The sequence below is a fragment of the Cajanus cajan genome, chromosome 10 (genome assembly GCF_000230855.2).
Source record: "Cajanus cajan strain Asha chromosome 10, NIPB_CcT2T_4, whole genome shotgun sequence".
NCBI lineage: Eukaryota > Viridiplantae > Streptophyta > Magnoliopsida > Fabales > Fabaceae > Cajanus > Cajanus cajan.
Genome location: NC_138526.1, coordinates 42,745,841 through 42,764,723, shown reverse-complemented (window position 1 = coordinate 42,764,723; position 18,883 = coordinate 42,745,841). Strand labels below are relative to the sequence as shown.

At 36.6% G+C, this 18,883-nt stretch overlaps 4 protein-coding genes and 1 non-coding gene across 5 annotated transcripts; all 5 read left to right on the top strand.

The window, feature by feature from the left end:
- The first annotated feature begins 1,363 nt into the window (after nucleotides 1-1,363).
- LOC109810355 (uncharacterized) lies at nucleotides 1,364-5,099 on the top strand. The gene is made up of 3 exons (XM_020373796.3): nucleotides 1,364-1,794; nucleotides 2,946-3,233; nucleotides 3,709-5,099. Exons 1-3 carry the CDS (start codon nucleotides 1,657-1,659, stop codon nucleotides 4,864-4,866), a joined length of 1,584 nt encoding a protein of 527 aa, XP_020229385.1. The 5' UTR covers nucleotides 1,364-1,656; the 3' UTR covers nucleotides 4,867-5,099.
- A 141-nt stretch (nucleotides 5,100-5,240) lies between these two features.
- LOC109810391 (callose synthase 12) lies at nucleotides 5,241-11,520 on the top strand. Its single transcript, XM_020373845.3, has 2 exons — nucleotides 5,241-6,577; nucleotides 6,963-11,520. Exons 1-2 carry the CDS (start codon nucleotides 5,565-5,567, stop codon nucleotides 11,167-11,169), a joined length of 5,220 nt encoding a protein of 1,739 aa, XP_020229434.2. The 5' UTR covers nucleotides 5,241-5,564; the 3' UTR covers nucleotides 11,170-11,520.
- On the top strand, nucleotides 8,822-8,902 carry LOC114916632 (small nucleolar RNA J33). Its single transcript, XR_003805193.1, has one exon. It is a non-coding gene; the product is annotated as a small nucleolar RNA J33 (small nucleolar RNA).
- Nucleotides 11,521-17,774: 6,254 nt separating the features above from the next.
- Nucleotides 17,775-18,326, top strand: LOC109810390 (uncharacterized). The gene has a single exon (XM_020373844.1). It carries the CDS (start codon nucleotides 17,775-17,777, stop codon nucleotides 18,324-18,326), a length of 552 nt encoding a protein of 183 aa, XP_020229433.1.
- A 6-nt stretch (nucleotides 18,327-18,332) lies between these two features.
- LOC145952507 (uncharacterized) lies at nucleotides 18,333-18,872 on the top strand. Its single transcript, XM_083064878.1, has one exon. It carries the CDS (start codon nucleotides 18,333-18,335, stop codon nucleotides 18,870-18,872), a length of 540 nt encoding a protein of 179 aa, XP_082921004.1.
- Nucleotides 18,873-18,883: the final 11 nt, after the last annotated feature.

Genomic DNA, 18,883 nt, shown 5'->3' with positions numbered 1-18,883 from the left:
TTCGTGGAATCGATGGTGAAGAATGAAGACACGACTTCGACCAAGATGATCTGTCAACTAACGGGAAGGTTCTGGCCTTTGCGCCAACGCTTTCCATCGGTCGTTGAAAAATGTTTGTGGTTTATATGTTTTCAGTCTCCTAATATTAGTGTCAAATATTTGTTTATAGAAATTTAATTCATCATTTTTAATTCGTTTTTTTTTTCTCAATCACATCCTCAAAACTTTTTTTTTTAAAAGAAATTTAAGTGTAAAATCACTTAGACGAACGAATTGTTGATATATATGATATGCAACATTGTCAGTTGTAAGGTTTGCTTGGATGTTTTAATTAATGAAGACATTTATAAATTAACTTATATGATAAATTAAGTAGTGGGTGGATTTTATATTATAAGTTTATTAATAATGTTTTGGTAAAATCGTAAAAGGCATAATATTTTTTTTAAAAAAAATTATAAGAACTAAAATATATTAATTTTCAATTCAAGAAATAAAAATTATTTATCTCATAATTAATAAAACTAAAAATATATTTAAATAATAAAAAATAGAATGCATTTGAAATATTTTGTCCTAAATTTGATGAATATATATTTCTATTATTTAATTTGTAATATTTCATATACAATCATAACTTCAAAGATGTAATAAATTTTTAACAAATAATAAAATAAAATTCACTGACACATTTTTTAAACATATTTTTATTGATTAGAATTGATTAAAAATGAAAACATTTAAGGTCTAAAACTTATCTAATGATATTTTTTTTCATAATGTTGTAAATTTTAATTGATAATAAAAATGTATTTAACGAAACATATTAGTAAATGTGCAACTATCATTTTTCTTTTAAAAGAGAATAGGGAAGTTGACCCCAAAGTTTCATTGATTTGATAATCTGTTGCATGGATTTTAGTTGTTCGTTTAAGGGAGTTCCTAAATTGAATTTCTGGAATATTTCTGCTAATGGCACGTGATCACATTTCACATTTCAACAAAGAATTGCTAGTTGCCAAAAATGAAGGATCAAAGTCATAGCTTAAGATATAGGCGTGTGAATTGACACCGCGTGGCATGCTCAATTATTATACTTGGCTTGCTCCAGAACCAACACACATGCAGCACATGTACACGACTTTTTATTTTTAATTTAAACAATTCACATAAAATAATGTTAACAACATTAAAAACGAACCATGTAATCTCCTTCTGGAAAAGGAATAGTAGTTTCACAATGATTTATTTATGCTCCTCTCACATTCCATTTTATATGTAATTTAATTTAATTTTTATGAGACTAATATGCTTAGCAGTTTTATAATTCATACTTAGTAATAGAAAGCAATAGTTATTTCTCTTCCTTGGTTGTGATAAATAGAATATTAAGCATATTCAGCATTAGAAGATTAATGTGTCTTTAAAACATATTATTCAATTTAAAATTCCATGATACTATTGATTTGTGAAACCTTTTTGCCACGTTTTTCTTGATTCTCTTCTCACCTAATTTTGCAAATAAAATCGAAACTTGGTTTTTTTAGCAGACAAGTAACGTTAACGCACACTCTTTCTCTGTCTATCTCCACTTCCACAAATTCCTATATCTTCCACGTGACGCGTATCTCTCTGCATCAACCTTAAGCTCCGGTCATGGCGTCTGTTCCGTCGGGTCGTGGTAACGGTGGTTCCAATGCCTTTGATTTTGGCTCCGACGACGTCCTTTGTTCGTACGAGGAGGGCAATAGCAATCACGATTCTTCTAGTGTCACGCACACCGATCCCACCAAGGTAACATACCCATGAAGCCTTTCCTAGTTGACTTCGCGTTTTTCATCCTTTAAAGGCAATTTCCGAATCTGGGTTTGAACAAATGGCTAGGGTTTTTGGAAAGTTTTCGTTTTTGGTAATATGTTTTGATCATGGGTGGAAGAACTTTTTTCGTTGCTATATTTGTTTATTTATTTATTTTTGTTGGGTTTTTAGAAGCATCTTTCATTCACTGCTGCAAAGGAATTTTTTTTTCTCTCTCTCGTATTTGTTAGTGATATGAAGGTCTTATTTTTGTTGGGTAGATTTTAAAGTGAACTGGCTTGGTTCTGCATGGTTGTATGAGCTGGTTAATTATTAGCACGAAGAACGGAAATATGTGAAAAATAAAATGAAGAATGTGTGTTTGTAATATAGTTTGAGTTTGGGAACGGTGGATTTTCCATGTTCATGAGTCTACTGGAATTTTCTTCAGTAAAGGTGTTTCAGGCATTGATGCAAGAATGATGAGGCTAACTGGTTGACAACGAGAGAAATGAAAGAGGAATTGTGTTCAAGTTGAGAAAGGGTAGCTTTGTGCTATGAAGCTCCTACCCAAGGGTTGGGCACACTGACAAATGAGGTTGAATGGCTGTATATTTGATATACACATGGGACCTTTTTTTTAAAATTTTTTTTTAAAAGAACTCATTGATTGATCAATAAGGTTCAATGTAGCCAACTTTACCTGGTGGATCAGGCTTTCGTTGTTATTGTATTTATTGGTATATGTATAGATAATGTAGTCTGCTTCTGGCTCATTTGAATGTTAATAGTAGGTCAATACAGCTTAATTATATCAAGCAAATTTATTGACCAGGATCAAATTAGAAAAAAGGAAAACATAGTAAATTTAGGAGGGAGACTTGTGTCTACATGCTTGTTTTAGAGTGTTTAAAGTAGATGAACTTCTCCAGCAAGGATTGACAAGCATTACTTGTTCCCCTTGAGAAAAACAAAGTGACATAGGCTCATTGTGTTTAAGTTGTTATTGTGGGTAATTTGATTTTCTTTTAATATATTTTGACCATTCTCAAGCTTAAACATTTCTTATATGGGTTTTCGTACGTGCAATCATAATTGCCTATCAAGTGACTCTGGACCTCAAATATGCAAATTCTACCTTTTTGCAGGATTTTTATGAATCCAGGATGGCAAGAAAATCAATAGTTCCTGCTGCTTCCTATAGATCGCTTGAAGATTCTTGGAGCCAGGAGGTGATTGCAACTGTTGAGAAGAGTATGAAAACACATGCTGACAACCTTATGCGGTCTCTTGAGGGAATTAGTTCAAGGCTGTCACAGTTGGAATTATATTGTTACAATCTTGACAAATCAATTGGAGCAATGCGATCTGATTTAGATAGCGATCATGAGGAGGCAGATTCAAAACTCAAATCTCTTGATAAACACCTTCAGGAAGTAAGTTTTAACTTTAAGCGATAGAATCTGCAATGTCCTTCAAGTTAGCTTTGATTTCTCCTTTTCTTGGTGTGCTTGAGCTTTTTCTTAGAGTAAGAAAATATCTCTATGGTGGATGTAGCTGGAACATCGAGTTATCATCTTGTATGGTAAAATTTAAAATGAAGTCCAAGGCTGCTTGTCAGTACTAGAAGCTATTGGAAAATGTCGTCTCTTATTCTCTTAACCAAAATATTCATCTTGCATGTTTTGGTAAATCTTTCCAATATTAATATACTTTGGACTTGAAGGTTGTCAATTATAAAACTAATATTCACATTGTTGTTGCTAAACTAAGAATCGTTTATTGCTAGAATAATCTGTTTTTCCTTGCTGCTATTCCTATCAACATGTTCACTTTTTGGTTGACCACATATACTTTGAGAGTAGACATCTTTTTGCTTGTGTTTAATTTTCTTGTGCTTTGCTGATGTAGGTACACAGGTCTGTGCAAATTTTGAGAGACAAGCAAGAGCTAGCTGAGACTCAGAAAGAATTAGCCAAGCTTCAACTTATTCGCAAAGAATCATCTTCCTCGAGCCATCTGTGGCCCAATGAGGAGAGATCTTCGCCTTCTTCCATGTATCAAAAAAAAATCGATAATGCATCTGACACACATAACCAGGAGTTAGCCCTTGCCTTACCTCATCAAGTTGCCCCCCGACAACAGCCTGTGGCAGCGGCATCCTCCTATCAAGCACCAGCCCCAAATGCGAGTCAAGCCACTCAACAACCTCATTATTACATTATGCCCACCTCTGTGTCCAATCCACAAGCTGTAGCCCAGCTTCCTCAGAATCAGTATTTGCCTTCTGATCCACAATATCGAATTCCACAATCAACATCATCATCTCAGGTAACGCAATCTGCACCCGTGCAACAATTTTCTCAGTATCAGCAGCTACACCACCAACACCAGCAATTGCCTACACAATTACCACAACAGGTGCAACCACTGTCAACGCAGTCTCAAATGAGACCCCCCTTGACAAATGCTTACACTCCATATCCTGCAAGCCAAGCTACAAATCCTCTTCCCACAGAAACACTTGCAAACAGCATGCCCATGCAAATACCCTATTCAGGGATTCCACCCCAAGGATCTAGCCGTGGCGATGCCATGCCATATGGATACAGCATGGGAGGTAGAACATTTCCACAGCAACCTCCGCCCCAGCAAATGAAGGGCTCTTTTTCAGCACAGCCAGGTGATGTGTATGGAACTGGCGTGACCCGCACCATGGCTCCTCCTGCTAGTTCCTACATGGTGTATGATGGTGAGAGTGCCAGAGCACATCATCCACCCCAACCTTCTTATTATGCTCAAGCTGGATATCCTCCAACTAGTGCTTCCCTTCAGAACCCTGCACCACATAATCTTATGATCCAGAGCTCTAGCCAGTCTCAATTTACTCGTAGCCATCCCTACAATGAATTGGTCGAGAAATTTGTGAGCATGGGATATAGAGGCGACCATGTAGTGAGCATTATCCAGAGGATGGAGGAAACCAAGCAGCCTATAGATTTTAACACTCTACATGACCGTTTGAACGTGCATAATTCAGTGGGTCACCAGAGGGGATGGTCAGGGTAAACAACTTGTACTGCATATACCATTTTGAACAATGGTGTGCACCAAATTCGGTTTGAACAATGTTATCCATCATGTCCAGAACCGGGATGCTACGTTCAAACCCTCAAATCATTGCGTGTTTTAGTATGCATGTAACAATGTAATAATAAACTTTTATGTAATGTGCGCGGTATTATCGTGTATAGCTACTATAGTATATTATACAAGATTTAGTGTTGATTTAGTGAATTAAATTATATGACGCCATTTATTCAATAGAAGTAAAATCGTTTGAAATAAAATTGTTCCGTGTAACAAGTGCTTGTCATTGTATTGGTTACTACAATTTGTCTCACAGGAAATCAATTCATATTTTAATTTTAACATAATGGTAAATAAGGAATTTTTATACTGTTAATTAATTATAAAGTACTTTAAATATGATTTTCAAACAATTCTTATTAAACTTATTAATATAATTAAATGTATTGTAAAAGAAAGTGGTTATATTTAATGTACAAGTATACTTGTATTCTATTTATAAAATAAATTCCCATTAATTGATGATGATTCCCTATGAATACGACACTAACATAGTTGCATGTTTGAACGTCCTAACTAACTAACTAACTGACTATCCTACCTTTCGTAACCGTTACACACTCCAACCAACCACAAGACAGAATGAGTTGTAGTAAGTAATCTCCATTTCCCATGAAATGCCTATCTCACGTGGCAACGATGCCGTGGAGCACTACAACATCATCCCGGAGGACCCCACCTCCGACCACCCTTCCCTGCGGTTCCCGGAAGTCCGCGCCGCCACCGCCGCCCTCCGGTCCGTGGGGGACCTCCCCCTCCCCCCGCAATGGCAGGCAGACATGGACCTCGTGGACTGGCTGGGCCTCACCTTCGGGTTCCAAAACGACAACGTCCGGAACCAGCGCGAGCACCTCCTCCTCCACCTCGCCAACGCCCAGATGCGCCTCTCCCCTCCCCCGGACTCCCTCGACCCCGCCGTCCTCCGCTCCTTCCGCATCAAACTCCTCCGCAACTACTCCGCCTGGTGCTCCTACCTCTCCTCCAGACCCAGCGTCCGCCTCTCCCACCGCCCCGACGCCGCCCCCGACCACCGCCGCCGCGAACTCCTCTACGTCTCCCTCTACCTCCTCATCTGGGGCGAGGCCGCCAACCTCCGCTTCCTCCCCGAGTGCATCTCCTACATCTTCCACCACATGGCCATAGACCTCAACGCAATCCTACAAGACCTCCGCGATTTCTCATTTCCCGAGGACAAGGCCTTCCTCCACCGCGTTGTGAAACCAGTTTACCGAACCCTTCTCTTGGAGGTCGAGAGTAGCAGGAACGGGACCGCGCCGCACTGTCACTGGAGAAACTACGATGACATAAACGAGTTTTTCTGGAGTAAGCGCTGCTTCAAGCATCTCGGCTGGCCTATTAACGCTGCCAGCGACTTCTTCACCAAGCGCCTCGGAAAGACCGCCTTTGTGGAGCGACGCTCGTTTTGGAACCTCTTCAGGAATTTCGACAGGCTTTGGGTCATGCTGGCTTTGTTCCTTCAAGCTTCTTTGATTGTTGCGTGGGAGGAAAAGCTTTATCCTTGGCACGCTTTGGAGGATCGTGACGTCCAGGTTCGGCTTTTGTCCGTTTTCTTCACATGGAGTGCTATGAGGTTTCTGCAGTCTTTGCTTGATGCAGGGATGCAATGCAGGTCCGCTATCAATCACCCCATATACTTTTATTTGTTTCATTACACTTAGAGCATGTTGGGATACAAGTTTACTAGAGTTTTTGAAAGCTTTCTTATTGGGAAAAGATTTTATTTTTAATAGAGAGTCTCTTAAAAGTTCTTTTAAACTTGCATCCAAACACATTCTTAATGACCGAAAAGTCATTAGTCCGAATGAAACTAGACTTGATCTCTTTAAGCAAATTATTTGAGTCTTGTAAATACAAAAAATATGATTGTGAAATGACTCACTAAATATGACCAATCAGGTTTCCTTGGTCATTGCAAAGATAGTATATACTTTGCAGTTTGCACCACTAACATGGTTTTCAAAACTTAGACTTAATGTATATGTGGATCATTGCAGGTTGGTTTCCGCGGAGAGAATTAGGCTTGGAGTGAGGATGGTGCTGAAAATCATCGTTGCAGCGGGGTGGTTCTCTGTGTTTTTTGTTTTTTATCGGAGGATATGGGAGCGGAGGAAACATGATAGAAAGTGGTCTATTGAAGCGAATAAACGGTTGCTGACTTTTCTTGAGGTTGCTTTTGTTTTCGTGGTTCCGGAGCTTCTGGATTTTGTCCTTTTTGTACTTCCTTGGGTTAGGAATTGCATTGAGAATGGGGATTGGAGGCTTTTTCGGATGTTGTCGTGGTGGTTTCGGAGCAGGACTTTCGTTGGTCGTGGGTTGAGAGAGGGTCTTTTGGACAACATTAAGTACACCTTGTTTTGGGTTGTGGTGCTGGCGTCGAAGTTTTGTTTCAGCTACTTTTTACAGATTAGGCCAATGGTTGCTCCATCTAAGGCAGTTTTGAACCTTAAGGACGTTGATTATCATTGGCATGAGTTTTTTCGACATGGTAACGGGATTGCTCTTGCGTTACTGTGGCTTCCAGTTGTTTTGATTTATCTGATGGATATTCAGATATGGTATTCCATATATTCATCTTTGGTTGGGGCGAGTGTGGGGTTGTTTGCACACTTGGGTGAGATTAGGAGTATGCAGCAGCTGAAGTTGAGGTTTCAGTGGTTCGCTAGTGCGGTTCTGTTTAATCTAATGCCAGAGGATCAGTTGTTGAATACAAGGGGAACATTGAGTAGGAAAATAATGGATGTTTTTAATAGGATGAAGCTAAGGTACGGGTTTGGACAGCCCTATAAGAAGCTTGAGTCTAATCAGAGTGATGCCAACAAGTTTGCGTTATTATGGAATGAGATAATTTTGTGTTTTAGAGAAGAGGATATAATAACTGATCGAGAGGTTGAGCTGTTGGAGCTTCCAAAGAACTCGTGGAATGTAAGGGTTATTCGTTGGCCTTGTTTTCTTCTGTGCAATGAGTTTTTGTTGGCTCTAAGTCAGGCCAAAGAACTAGTCGATATTCCTGATAAGAGGCTTTGGAGTAAGATCTGCAAGCATGAGTTTAGGCGATGTGCTGTCATTGAAACATACGATTGCATCAAGCACTTGCTTCTTGAGATTATCAAACCTGACAGTGAAGAGCATTCTATTGTGACGGTTCTGTTTCAAGAAATTGATCACTCTCTCGAGATTGGAAAATTCACTAAAGTATTCAAAACCGCTACACTTCCCCAGCTCCACAACAAGTTGGTAAAACTGGTGGAGTTATTAAACAGGAAAAACACAGATCCTAATCAATTGGTGAACACCCTTCAGGCCCTTTATGAGATTGTTGTCCGGGATTTTTTCAAGGAGAAAAGGAAAATTGAACAGCTGAGGGAGGACGGTTTGGCTCCAAAAAATTCAGCTTCTTCTGAGGTTCTACTTTTCGAGAATAGCATTCAGTTGCCTGAGGCTAACAGTGAGAACTTTTATAAACAAATTTGGCGCTTGCATACTATTCTTACCTCTAGAGATTCAATGCAAAACATCCCAGTTAATCTAGAAGCCAGACGAAGGATTGCTTTCTTCACTAACTCACTTTTTATGAACATGCCCCATGCCCCCCAAGTAGAGAAAATGATGGCTTTAAGTGTTCTAACCCCTTACTATAGTGAAGAAGTAGTATACAGCAAAGAACAGCTCAAAGTCGGGAATGAAGATGGGATATCGACCCTGTACTATTTGCAGACTATATATGATGATGAGTGGAAGAATTTCATGGAGAGGATGAGGAGGGAGGGGATGAAGAAAGATAGTGATATATGGACTGATAAACTTAGAGATTTGAGGTCCTGGGCATCCTATAGAGGCCAGACACTATCGCGGACTGTTAGAGGAATGATGTACTACCATAAGGCCCTCAAACTTTTGGCTTTTCTGGATTCTGCATCAGAAGTAGAGATCCGAGAAGGTGAAAGTGAACTTGTTTCACTAAAGCAAGACAATAACTCAGAAAGGTCACCTTCCCCCATGTGTTTAAGTAAAACAAGCAGTTCAGCAAGTTTGTCATTCACAGGTCATGACCATGTGACTGCTTCAATGAAATTCACATATGTGATTGCGTGCCAAATATATGGAGCTCAGAAGGCAAGAAAGGATCCCCATGCAGATGAAATTTTGTATCTAATGAAATACAACGAAGCCCTTCGAGTTGCCTATGTCGACGAGGTTTCCATTGGAAGGGATGAGAAGGAGTATTATTCTGTTCTTGTGAAGTATGACCAACAGTTGGAGAGGGAGGTGGAAATTTACCGTGTGAAGCTTCCAGGTCCCATAAAACTAGGAGAAGGAAAACCAGAGAATCAAAACCATGCCATCATCTTCACTCGCGGGGATGCAGTTCAGACCATTGATATGAACCAGGACAACTACTTCGAGGAGGCACTTAAAATGCGGAATCTCTTGGAGGAATACAAACATTACTATGGTATAAGGAAACCCACTATTTTGGGAGTGAGGGAACACATTTTTACCGGTTCTGTTTCCTCTCTTGCGCGGTTCATGTCAGCTCAGGAATCGAGTTTTGTCACCTTGGGACAGAGGGTTTTGGCAAACCCTCTGAAAATTCGAATGCATTATGGCCACCCTGATGTGTTTGACAGGTTTTGGTTCATAACTAGAGGTGGCATCAGCAAAGCCTCCAGAGTGATCAACATCAGCGAGGACATCTTTGCTGGCTTTAACTGTACACTTCGAGGAGGTAATATCACTCATCATGAATACATTCAGGTTGGAAAGGGAAGGGATGTTGGGTTGAACCAAATATCAATGTTTGAAGCAAAGGTTGCCAGTGGAAACGGGGAACAAGTACTAAGCAGAGATGTGTATAGATTGGGTCACAGACTAGATTTTTTACGTATGCTATCATTCTTCTACACTACAGTGGGATTCTTTTTCAACACAATGATGGTGATTCTCACCGTATATGCATTTTTATGGGGTAGATTATTGCTTGCTCTTAGTGGTTTTGAAGCTGCTATGGAAAATAACAGCAATAATAATGAAGCACTTGGTATGATCTTGAATCAGCAGTTCATTGTCCAAATTGGACTTTTCACTGCCCTTCCAATGATTGTGGAGGATTCCCTTGAGCATGGGTTCCTTCAAGCCGTTTGGGATTGTTTGACAATGCAGCTCCAACTTTCATCAGTTTTCTACACATTCTCTATGGGTACACGTAGCCACTTCTTTGGAAGAACTATTCTGCATGGTGGGGCAAAATATCGAGCCACGGGTCGTGGTTTTGTTGTGGAGCACAAGAGTTTTGCTGAAAACTATAGACTCTATGCTCGCAGCCATTTTGTGAAAGCAATTGAACTGGGGCTAATACTAGTAGTTTATGCATCACACAGTACTATAGCAACTCACACGTTTGTTTACATAGCCATGACCATCTCTAGTTGGTTTTTAGTTGCATCATGGATTATGGCACCGTTTGTGTTCAACCCTTCTGGTTTTGACTGGTTGAAAACTGTGTATGATTTTGACGATTTCATGAACTGGATTTGGTACCGTCAAAGGGTGTTTGCCAAAGCTGAACAGAGCTGGGAAAAGTGGTGGTACGAAGAGCAGGATCATCTAATGGTTACTGGCTTTTGGGGAAAGCTTGTGGAGATAATTTTAGACCTTAGGTTTTTCATATTCCAGTATGGTATTGTCTATCAGCTAGGCATAGCTGCTGGAAGTACCAGTATTTCTGTTTACTTGCTATCTTGGATTTATATGTGTGTTGTATTTGCTATTTATGTGGTGGTAGCTTATGCTCAGAGTGCATATGAAGCAAAACACCATATCTATTATCGGTTGGTCCAATCCATGATCCTAGTTCTTGTCATATTTGTGATAGTTGCATTGATGAAATTCACCAATTTCAAATTCATGGACATTTTTACTAGCTTGTTGGCGTTCATTCCCACAGGCTGGGGCATGATACTGATTGCTCAAGTGTTCAGGCCATTTTTGCAGTGCACCATAATTTGGAATTGTGTTGTTTCCTTAGCTCGTTTATATGATGTATTATTTGGGGTCATTGTTATGGCCCCGGTGGCTCTACTATCATGGTTGCCTGGGTTTCAGCCTATGCAAACTAGGATTCTCTTCAACGAAGCATTCAGTAGGGGGCTTCGGATATTCCAGATTGTTACAGGAAAAAAGTCCTCGAGTAATTATGATTAGAAGTTTTTTTTGTTCATGTGTAGTATGGGAGTAATTATTTTTGTATGCCAATCTTTCACTGATAGACAGGTTTAACGAGACAGACAAAATCTATTTTTTTTTCTGCTGTTGAATGATAATTTGTTTAATATGAATTTGTCTGTCTTGTTTTTTCTGAGTATTCATTCAGCTGAGTTTTGGTAACTTTTTTTTTTTTTGCACAATATTATTATTTTTATTATATCTTAAAACTGACAATTAATTAAAGATTAATCTATATTTATATGATATAATTTTTATTAATTATATATTATTTTAACATATAGGGAGATCAAATATGTCTATTATGGTATTTGAGGATAAATTCAATATTTGGCAAGTTTTCATGGGCTTTCTGGATCCTGCAGTTCCTTCCTTCATATTTTTTTATTTTGTTTTTGTTTTTGTAATGGTATGCTAGAAAAATCTAAAAACTATATAAAAGAAGATTCCTAAAAATTCTATCGACAACTAATCACTTCAAAAAAATCTTGATTACTATCTTAATGAAATCTCTTTTATCAACTACATTTTTTTTTCATTTAAAATACTCAAAATGAAGAACTATTTTAAAGAACAAATCTAAATTCACTGATTTGTTGATATTTTGTTATTGTGTTATTTAATCATCTCATTTATTGACTTTCATTGTTTTATTAGTCCTAAATAAATTACATAATTATTTATTGTTTAATATAATAAATATTATATTGTAGAATGTATCAAAACTATAAGGGGGGTGTATTGGATTAAGATTTTAAAGGACTTTTTTAGTTAAAAAAAATCTTGAGGATTTTAAAAGACTTTGCAGGATTTTCATGACTTTTAAGATTTTGCAGGATTCTACAAGACTTAAAATCAGGATTTTAATGAATTTTGCAAGACTTTTAAATCAGGATTTTAAAGGATTCTGTGGGATTTTGTGAAGATTATGATATCAATTTCATCTTTCACCTTTTTCTTTTCTTGACGTGTGTTATAAAAAAAATTACCACTTAAAAGTTGAAATTTCAAGCATTTTTTTTGTGTTATATAAAGGAACAAATTCAACTACATAGAATAAAATAGAGCAAATATGTCTATCATGAGATGAGAACAGTACTATAATTAAAGAGAACGAATAGAAAAATAGAGCAAGTCAATGACAGTATTATTTACATATCAAAGTTTCACAAAATAGGGGAATGAGATGAGAACAGTACTACAATATTATATATGAGCAATGAACAATAGTGTAGTATTATTAATAGAGAAAAAATGGAGAAGACAGGAGCATCGTAAAAAAAAGATGAAAAACTCACTTGAAAATTCTTGAAACACTTGAAAAATCACTTCAAACAATCCTTCAAAATCCGATGGGTTTGGATGAGATTGTTTTATGAATCTGGTATTTATAGATAATACTAGAATGTCCTTCAAAATCCCTCTTACACAACAATCCTTTAAAATCCTTATATTTTTGAATACCAATGAATTATTTTTAAGTTGTAAAAAATCTCAAATGAATACCAGTGGATTTTAATGGACTCTTTAAAAAATCTTGAAAATCCAGATTGAATACCACTGGATTGTTTTTAAGTGACATAAAATCCTGATTGAATACCAATGAACTTTTTTACTCAAAAAAAGTCTTTTAAAATCCTACAAAATCCTAAACCAATACACCTCCCTAAATAAATATATTGATTTCCTAAAGTTAATTTCTTATTACGCGTATAAAGTTTATAGACTATTTTTACAATTTCACTAATTCAATATGGCTAAATCAGTATAATTTACTGATAACTTATTTGTTGTTGAATTTATTATCAATTGAAAAAGAAATAGTATTGTTTAACAATTTAGTAAATGATTTTGTCTTCAAAAATCTAAAAATTAAACTTGGAATTCTTAAATGAGAAAAAGAAAGAAAGAAAATCTCCCTTTCTAAAATGAATATTCCAATTTATTATATAAGAGTATATTTTAAATGTTTTTATATGCCAATCTTTTATTGATACAATTTAGCTAGGCAATCAACAAGTTTTTTTTTTTCGCTGGACATTGAATGAAAGGCACAGGCCTTGAGCTCTAGTAATAGTATACATTCACTCAAACATTATTAGGACAATGAAGCATCTGCTGGTTACTATTTTTTACACTGAATTTTCTTTTTCATTCGTTTTGTCTTTTTTTTTTTTTAATTTTTTTTTTTTAAATGGAAATGGCAATTTTCGTAGCTGTCTCTGTCCATGCACGCTGGCTTTGATTTTTATATTTGTTATTTTAACTGAACATTTTATTCTTTAACCCTTAGTGCTTGGTGATTTGAATATTTAAGCATACTGCATATATTGGAAGTAAAATTACAGTTTTTATGCATGTGTATACGGGTCTGGATCTCATTAATTGCTATGAAATTAGCTAGTTTTTATTTTTTATTTTTCCTTCTCATTCTGTTTCGTACCTTCTAGAGATATCACAACTGTTCATAGAGAGTAACAATATTTGGAAGCAGAAATTAAAGTTCACATGAAGAATAATGGAGGGATTTTCCTTTCAAGACTTGTCCATGCGGTAACATTTTACGTTTTTGTTAATTATTATATTTTTATTAATAATTATGTGTTGTGGTCAGTGTTTTAAAACCCGGACCGACCCGTCCGGTCGGACCGGTTGGACCGGGAACCGGTGGTCCAGCCGGTCCGAATCTGAAGTTGGATCGGTTATGCAGTCGACCCGTTTCAAACCGGATTGAACCGGTCAATTTTCCGGTTCAACCGGTGAACCGGTGGGTCAAACCGGTTCAACCACTTTTTTTTCTTTTCTTTTTTTAAATTTTTTTTAAGGGACCATAAATCACAAAAATAATAATGAAAATTGAATCTCTTAATGAAAAAGCAAGGAGTCTTATTAAATATAACAATGACTACTTGTTCTAATATATTTGTTTGCAATATATACAACTTAAATAACTTTTATAGTATATTATTAATTTTAAATTATAATTTAATAATGCAATATCTATGTAAATATTACATATATTATTTTGTGATATTAATTGCAAGTATATTATATATGTACATATTATTTATATTTTTAATTTGTATTAATATACCGTTTAACATGTAATTTTTTTATGTATTTTTTTACAAAATAAAAATAAAAATAATTTTAAATAAGATAGAAAAATTGAAATTTAAAATAAGATATGAATTTATTAAAATTTATAAGTATAAAATATATTTAATATGAATATTTTTTTAATAAAAATAAATAAAAATCGAGTCATGCGGTTCAACTAGTGACCCACCGGTTCAACCTTTGACCCACTGACCCAGTACCTTAACCGGTTCGATGACCGGTCCGGTTTTTAAAACTATGGTTGTGGTGTTCTGAAATATATGGATAAAAGACTTTGAAAATTAAGAAATTATTTATGAGTCTCTATGTGTATCGGAGAGTTTCTTTGGATAGAGATCCGAAAAAATGAGTTATAAGATTTTTTTTAAGATTTGAGTTTTATAAACTCATTTAGATTTCAAGGTAAAGAAAGTTAGAATTTGTATCTTTGATAGATTAATGAGTTGTATGTGTCTTGAATTCATTGAATGCATGATTGTATGGATGATTCTGAGGTAGGAATTTTTGTTTATTGAACTTTGGTGTTTTGAATTCATGAAGGTGAATTTTGGTGATTGATCCTAGTTGTTGTTGCATGTTACTATTTTGCTGTAGAATGGGGTTTGGGTGATGCATATGTATGATATATTGCATTGCATGCTTGGGATTTCCTAATTTTCAGGTGGATTGAGCCAAATGCTAAGTGCAAAACTCATTATCGCGACGAGCATGACTCAAATTAGGAGGTCTTTATCCTACTCATGTTGGATGCATGATTTATGGTGTTGAGTGTGAAAAGAGGGAAAAGTCTATGACTTGATCACATCAGACATGGTTTGAATGGTGTCGGACATGAGATAAAAAAATTGACTCTATTTGAATTGGTATTGGATGTTAAAGGAGTGACATTGGATATAAGGAGAGAGACTTGTCTCTACTTGAAATAGGGTCGAACATGAGGGCTTAGGGGTTCCTTAATTCTTCCACGTCAAGTGCAAATTTAGTGATGTTATACGTGGGCAAGACAAATAACTTTCTACCTTAATGGCACCAAGTGCAAGGTGTGTGGCATCGGGTACAATTTTCTTTGAAATTTCATGTTGTTTGATCGATGATATGATAAACATGAATAGATAATTAGGTGAATTTATTGCATGTTATATGATGATAGGTGATTATTGGTTATAATATATATATTAATGTGGGATAATATATGTATAGATGAGTATACTGTTGAATTTATGAGGTGTGCTTCTAAGAATGTTTTAGACATTTAGGCATGATATGTTGAATGATTGTTGAATCGTTGAGGTGTGATACTAAAAATGCTTTAGGCATTTAGACATGATATGTTGAATGATTGTTGAATTGTTGAGGTGTGATGCTGAAAATGTTTTAGACATTTAGGCATGATATGTTGAGTGATTGTTGACCTGTTGAGGTGTTTATGATAAGAATGTTATAAACATTTATGCATGTTAATTGACTTGGGATTAAAGAAGATGGTGTTTTCGAAAGTTGGATATTTCATAGTGTGGATATTGGTGTGGTGCTCTATGAGCACAATTGTTGAAAACCCTCATTGAATAAGCATTATCCCATAGAATGGATTGTTGAGTCTTCTTGAAGTCCTTAATTAATATTGGAGTAAGGTATAGAGTTAAGGACTAAAACCCTTAATTGGTTATTGTAGAGGCGTGTAGTATAACAAGGATAATTAGTGAGCTAATTTCATTGGTGACTTGGTTTATGTATGTCAAAGTCGTGGTATGTCCATACCTAAGCTATGCTATACCTGACAATGTATTGAACTTTCTTAATTTAAGTGGTGACATCTGAAATATTATGTTATAGAAATTGATAGCTCAATTGATTGTTATTTAAAAGGTGTAAAAAGATAGGTTGATTTGATAGGTTAAACCACTTGGACTACTCACCTTGATTTGATAGAATGTGTGACGACGTATTAGTTAAGGTGTATGCATAAGATGTGTTGTTCTTGGTGATTGTTCATATGCTATGTCGATTTGCATGTTGAATGACATTAAGGTGATGAAATATGTTATCATATGTTGTTGAATTGCTTAATTTTGTAAGGTATTGAATGTCATGTTGAAGTGATTTGTTGTGGTGCTAGGTTGTAGGCTATGGTGCAATTTTGTTGTATTGTTTACATGTTGATATTATTGATAATATAGATGCTTTTACTTTTATATTTGCAATGTGTTCACTTTTATGAAATCTAACTTATCCTTATATTTTTTTTTATGGTTAGACTACAATAATCATGTTTACATGAGAACAAGATAGAGTTAAGTTGGAGACTTGTGAAGTGTTGGTAACCATGTTGTTGACCGTTAGGGATGACAAATAAACATGTACTTGTGGGTAATACTCGAACCTGTCTCAACTTTGACAAGAAATACCTAGTTTGACCAGGTACGAGTATGGGTGAAACTCGATATATTAAATCGGGTATGGGCACAAGTATATACTTACCCGCCTCGTCCCCATCTCCATTCTCGTCCTCATCCTCGATTTAATACTTGTCTCGATTTGATTATTTTAAAGAATTTTAATATTTAATTATGTATGATTATTTATTATGATGTGAAATATTTATAATTATTTAATTATTAAGAAGTCTCTTGATTACAATATGAGATAGACAAACAATCTAATTATAATAGTAATATAATGAAAAAATAAGCTAAAAATATTGTATATTTTTTGTAAAAAAAATTAATTAATTTTTGACGAGTACGGATACGAGTACGAGTATATATGATACTCGACAAAGACGGGAATGAGATGAAAATTTCATACTCGACGGATACAGGTATAAGGATAAGTTTGAGCCACGTAGACAGGAACAAGGATGAGTATCATAAAACCTATACCCGACCTGTCCCGTTGCGATCCTTATTGATTGTATAACTTATTGCTACTTTTATATAGATATTATAGAATTGCTTAACCAATTTAAAATTACATATTATAGTTATTTTTGGAGTACTATATATATTTGTATAATTTTTTTATAATTTATTTTTAATTAGTGATGCAAGCTCAATGAGATAGAGGTGATATTCCTCATGAGATAGGAGGTGGGGAACCCAATGTGCATGATAAGCCTAAAACCTTGGGATTTACGTTGTCTGCGGGAGTTGAGATGGGCCCATGCTGCATGCAAATTATGTGACACTTAGGGAAAAGCAACATACGAACCCAACACCTGTGCTTGGGATGCCACGTTCTCCTACAGGTTCTCACAAACCTTACCCTCCAGTTTGGGATGCGAGAGGGTCAACTGGTTTACACTCTTTACCACGAGACTGGGGGGATGGATCACTGCAGCTTTCAGAGGACGATGATGAGATGGTAGAGGAGACCCTTGATAGGTCGAGGTCGGGGATAGTTACTTGATGGTGAACTGGCTCCCTTGCTCTTTGCTTCTATCTTTTATCAATTTAATAATGATAGCTATGGATTGTAAAATTTTGGCTTGGAATGTTCGTGGTGCCTCAAGCAAGAGAAATCACTCTCACATCAGGGATAATTTACGGAAGTATAGTCCTGATCTTGTTTTCCTCTTTGAAGTGCACGTCCAATTTGCACGGGTTCGTCGTTTTTGGGATAGCTTGGGCTATCAGGTGGTTGAAATTCAGGAGGCTAGAGGGCATGCAGGGGGTATATGGGTTCTTCAATTGTCATCTTCAGTTTTCACTTTTAAGAATGTTAACTCTACGAACCAAGTTGTTTCTATTGAAGTGTTTAAAGGGTCTCACATTTGGATATGTTCAGGGGTGTATGCGAGTCCGACTCCTACGGAGAGGGTGCGTCTTTGGGATTACCTTTGCTCACTCCGCGCTTCTTTTCACCTTCCTTGGGTTCTAGTTGGTGACTTTAATGAAACTCTTCTTCCCTCTGATCAACGTGGAGGCCTGTTTTCTCATAGTCGAGCTGCGTTGTTTGGCCGCATGATTGATGAGTGTGATCTCTTAACACTTGATCAAGTGGGAGGTCGGTTTACGTGACATAGAATGGCTACTGGGCAGGGGCCAATTCACAAGCAGTTGGATCGAGTTTTGGGGGACATTCAATGGCGTATGAAGTTTTCGGAGGCGATAGTGGAGGTACTTTCGCGACGACATTCTGATCATAATCCCCTCCTATTGAGGTGTGGTGGCTACCCTTTTCGAAGGGGTGATCGTCCCTTTCAATTTGAAGCTGCGTGGTGTACTCATGAAGGGTATGTTGAGGTGGTACGCAAGGCTTGGGAACGAGGGAATGGGGATGTGGCGAAATCCCTCGATTATGTTCGTCAGGATTCTATGGTTTTCAACAAAGAGGTTTTTGGCAACATTCATACTCGAAAGAAGGCATTGGAGAGCAGGCTACGTGGTATTGAAAGGACTCTTGAGCGAGTGGATTCTTTACGTCTACTCCATAATTACCATGCAACTCTTCGTGAGTATGAACTCACTTTGTTTCAGGAGGAAACCTTATGGTTTCAAAAGTCCAGGGAAGATTGGATCCGTTTTGGCAATAAAATACCAGGTTTTTTCATACACAAAAAGTGATACGGCGAAAG